Source organism: Penaeus vannamei, chromosome 23, assembly GCF_042767895.1.
Source record: "Penaeus vannamei isolate JL-2024 chromosome 23, ASM4276789v1, whole genome shotgun sequence".
NCBI lineage: Eukaryota > Metazoa > Arthropoda > Malacostraca > Decapoda > Penaeidae > Penaeus > Penaeus vannamei.
The window spans coordinates 13607445-13612444 of record NC_091571.1 but is presented as its reverse complement, the minus strand read 5'-3'; the positions used below and the strand labels follow the sequence as shown (position 1 = coordinate 13612444).

At 37.9% G+C, this 5000-nt stretch overlaps 1 protein-coding gene across 4 annotated transcripts in view; it reads right to left on the bottom strand.

Moving 5' to 3' along the window:
* ida (anaphase promoting complex subunit 5 ida) overlaps positions 1 to 5000 on the bottom strand; it is a 46728-nt gene that overhangs the window by 14018 nt on the left and 27710 nt on the right. For all 4 annotated transcript variants that reach the window (XM_070137721.1, XM_070137724.1, XM_070137722.1 and 1 more), the window contains 3 exons: positions 4419 to 4495; positions 4154 to 4249; positions 3864 to 3978 (listed from right to left, as the gene is read on the bottom strand). In XM_070137721.1, the coding sequence (XP_069993822.1) occupies positions 3864 to 3978; positions 4154 to 4249; positions 4419 to 4495 (288 nt within the window). The remainder of the gene's footprint in view (positions 1 to 3863; positions 3979 to 4153; positions 4250 to 4418; positions 4496 to 5000) is intronic.

Below are 5000 nucleotides of genomic sequence, written 5' to 3'. Positions count from 1 at the left end.
TTTTATTCAGTTTTTATTCTCCATACTTCACTGTTTTTAAAGCTGAAAATGGCTATATGATGTTCTCTGCCTCCACCAGAGATACGTTCTACAATTATATCTTATCCTAATCATTTGACATAAACATCCCTCAGGTTATTTTCAATCTTTAAGATCTAATCCATTTTTCCCTTTCCTGTTACAGTTAAGCTTCATTTCCTTACTTTCAAGCCATATGATATCATATCTTACATGATACAATATAGTATATTACTGAACTCTTAGCATAATCTGTGGGATATGGGACTCATGTTCTGCTTAATTACTCTACTTCTAGGGAGTTTGGGGAGCCTGTGGACATCCAGAGATGTCAGCTATAAGTTTTCTTTATCAGTAACCTAATTCTGAATGGCAAAAAATCTATTGCTCAGGTTGAAAATATCACTTTAATATTTCAAGTCAAGTCAATAGTTAATGGTCAATAACTGAAACAAATAAATGTGCTTGACATCTGAGGTCATACAGCACTATGGTAAAGTATTGTGGTGAAAAGGGTAAATGAGTTAACGATTAGTATATAAAGTGTTAAATGTCAAAGTTATAGTGTTATAGGATAACATGATAAAGGGTAAAGAGGGGGTGAAAACGATGTAAATTGGAGGAGGAGGATGGATATCAGCAAATACTTTGAATGTAGAACATTTTCTTGGGTCATGTCTAGGAATTTTTGGATGTCTTCAAGAGTTTCAAGAGGGGGAACAAAGAAACAAAGGATCTCTTGTGAGGAGGAGAAGAGGGGATAGATGTTCAAGGAGCGGAGGAAAAGGAGGGCGTAGGAGAGGGTGTGGAAGGCAAAGATGCTGCGATACGTAGAGTGAGGGAGAGGAAGGGTAGATATCGAAGAAGTGGTAGAGACTGGAGTATCTGGATTTAGAAAGGAAATGGGATTTGACTGGGGGATAGGGAGAGTAGAGGTAGGATGGCTCAGGGTAGAAGAAAGCAATACTGTGGGAGATGCAGAAACATTTTGTGGAGATGGAGGGGGGTACTGAGAAAAGGACTGTTTTGGAATCAGTAGAGAAAGAAAAACCTCGTCATGTTTCCTGTATATCCTCATGCAGAGTGAGGCCTAATTTGAATCTGAGAACTGCTACCTCACATTTGAGCTTACAGGCTGGGCAGATTCTATAAAATATGTTACAGGAGTCACCACAACTGACACATGTACGTGACTGAGCAGGGCAATCTGAAAGGTCATGACCAGGTTGGGTACACAGAGGGCAGCAGGCTGTGAAGCAACAGTGTTTAGCTGGGTAGCCAAAACACTATCATTACTGACATTGACAGGGAAGGGGTCGATATGGTCAGACATGGTAGGATAATCCACCTATATAAACTTCAAGGGGGAGGTCATGTTTATGGAAGCTAATATTGGCAATATTGACATGGGACTTACACTGCCCTCTGAAAGGAACAGTGTAGCCTTGTACTGCTTCTGCATCATAATCAGCAAGGCAGGTAAGTAGGTAATTTTCACAATCTGATCAGTTCTTCTCATATATGGAACAATCAGCCAGAGGGATAGAACAGTTCTAGTACAAGTATGAATCTCTACGATCCGGATGACGTTACAGTCACGTCATAAGCTCAATATCTCAAAACTATACCTTTGTTGTCATTCTTTGTTGTTTCTCCATAACTACTTGGGCGATTTTAATGGGGTTTGGATCATTTCAAAGCTGAATAAATTTGCGATTTTCTTGACAATTTGTTCTTAATTTCAGGAGATTAAAGTCTATTTATCATATTTTATATTGATGTCAATGAACAATTCAATATCTTTTTTTTTTTTTATACTAAACTAAGAGGAAATTTCAAAATCAAATTGTCTCTATTATAGGTATTGCTATAGAGTGTATGTGGTAATTTTTTTTAACAAGTTCGGTCAATGGATAAGTGAGATTTATAATTTTTATATATTCCAAAGACTGTTTTTTTTTTAATAACTTCATTTTTATTATCCAAATGATATGAAACTTGGTGAGGTAAATCATAGTATATGTATATATAACATTAAAAAATCGCAAAAATCCGATCATAATTAACAGACTTCGTTCTCAGGTGCAACGGCCCCCTTAACCCATGACTGGAAGAGTGCTGGCTCTAGGGAGGACTGCATTCCTAGCTGCTGTGACAGGCAGTGCTGGTTGTATTACAGAAAATTGAAAATTATATGACGCAAATAACCAAATGTTCCATACTTTTTTTCTTGCATTGAGTTATTTACTAAACAGAGATAATATGGAGTCTGTGCAAGGAAAATAAGATATTACCATCTAGATAAAGCAAGTCAAAAGACAAATATGAACACGAAAAGGAAAAAATGGCTAAAAAGTTTACACAAAATAAAGGGGAGGCACAGAGTCTTATCACCGCTCATGGGTGTTCACATGTGCCCAGCCTACGCACTGCATACCAGGGATGTTGGCTACTTATGCAACCCACCGCCTGTATTTTCAGCACTGTTATTTCCATGACGCAGCCAGATCCAACAGGTTAAGAGAGAGGTGAGGTTTGGCAGGAATGGGTTTGCCAGTAAAGTCAGTTAGGGTACATAGTGCATGAGCCTGGGATTCTGATGTATCTGTGACTAGCCATGAACGATGAGAGCGACTGCAATAGGTAACTTTGCCTACTTGTTTTTGGAGGCACTGTTGAGAGAAAAGGGTATTCTCAGATTAGGGGGCTGTAGGAGGAATCACAAAGAATCGATCCCACTTGGCTGGGCCAAAGAGAGTACTCAAAAGGTTTGCAGAGGTAGAGGCAGTAGAAGGACGAGGGTGGGAGGAAGAAGGGGTGGTGTTGAGTGGAGTAGTTCTGTGGGGGGGAAAACAATAAGGATGAAGAATAATTAGTAATAAGTAATAAGGGAAGAGGGGGTAGCCACTGAAGAAGGCTGCAGTAGGAGATGGAAAAGAGAATGTTGGGAGAGAGGAAGAGGTGCATTCTTGAGGTTGAGTAATAACCTGGGTGGATGGTTCAGAATGAATAGAGTTGTCAGTAAATGTTGAGGAGGGGGTATCAGTATCAGTGGTTAGAGCCGTGGTAAAGGAGGGGCAAGGGTCGGAAAACCATTAAAATCAAATTCTGATAGGCTAGCTGATGAAGGGGTAAGCCTTACTGCCCCTTTTAAGGGTAAAGAATCTTCATTATTGGCCATGATGAGCTTGAACAAAATGGGGAAAAGAAATGGTCTACCCCTCAGGGTCCCCATATGGGGTTAGGGCTAGGCAATTAATCAAGGGAATACCATTCCCATGGCTTCCGGAGGCTGTTCATGACTGAAATAAAGGCAGTCTTTCATCCATTCAGCACAGCTCTCACACCTTAGGAATGGGACAGAAGAAGATGATGACGAAGATACAGAAGAGGAAAGGAGGAGAAGAAGAAATCAAGCAAAATTAGTTGAGGTGAAGGCTGAAGTCCAATGTAGGGGCAATCCCTAAATTAGGCTCCAGTCTCTGTCTCCTAAGGCCCCTCCCACGACAACAACGAGCAATGTATTGGGAGGGTCAAGTCAAGCCAGGGTAAGTCTTCCCACTTGCAATAAAAAAAACAGAAAGAAAGAAAGATAAAAGAAGGGAGAGAGAGAAAATAAAGCAACAATGTGGAAAATTGGGTATGGACATATTACAAATCCAACTATGAGCAGTTTTGGTTTCACAACCTTTTCTTTCCTATCTACATCTAATCTTCTTATGGGTAATAGTAGTTTCAGATGACCTATAATATTGTACTGATAATATAAAAAAGGAAAATAAAATAAGAACCACTATTAACAATCTAAAATAAATAGAGGGAAAGATCATAGTTACATAACATACCAACAACACTAGTCCACAGACAGGGGAATGTCTCCATACGACTCTGGTCCTGGATAGCAAATTTTTCCACAGAATCAAACAAGTCTAGAAGGCTGTCGATTCTACTACAATACATCTGTGAAATTTGAAAATATATAAATAAAATATCAAGGAAACAAAAGCTCTTTAAACAGGCATTTCTTAATAAGATATAACAAAATGTTTTCTTAAATCAACTGTAGTGGATTTGCAACCACGTATAACAATTTACTTGGATCTTCTACATTCAAAAAGATCACATAAAAAGTTACCTGATGCAAGGCAGTCATGAATGTATTGATGTGGTAAGATAAAAGAGGGGCTGAGTCTAGAACCTGTAGCAGCTCTGATAATGACATGTCTCCTCCCTAGAATAAAAAGATAAATAACCATAAACATCTGCAGAAGCCAGGTCAATCAGGCAAAGCTACATATATATAGCCATATATAGACAAAACAATCATATAGATATAACTATCTAGTCATCTACTTATATATACATTAACAATCAAAAAGTAATTTTTTATATAAACTGACCTGAACAAGTCTGACTGTCATTAAACATGTTGCTTTTCTTTCCTGTGCTGTAATATCTGGGTGATTTGCATTGGAATCTGAAAAACAGGGAATTTTTTAAATACTTTTTCTACCAATATCCTTCTATTTACTGAAAAAAAACATACAATCTCTAGTAATGAGTTAGACATTATGACATAATAATCATGGATGTAATGAGATTTTACAATATCATGTCATCAATATCATACAATGAAATAAATAAACTATCTCCATACTAATGATTCATGGTTGAAACAAATAAATGTGCTAGCCATCATTTTGTAAAGTATTGTGGCAAAAAGGGTAAAAATTAGTTAACAATTAGAATAAACTGTGTTAGATGTCAAAGGTTATTGAGCATAATACGACTGTATGGCAGTAAAAAGAGTAAAGTGGAGGTGCAAATGAAGTAAATCGGAAATTAGTAAAAGAGGAAAGGGTTAAGGGTGACTGGATGAAATGGAGTGTATCTGTGGCTTGGGAAGCAATAGAAACATTGTTTAAGGAAAACAATGAGGTCAAGGTAGGGATGGTACCCTACATTGGGCCTCAGTCATTGTC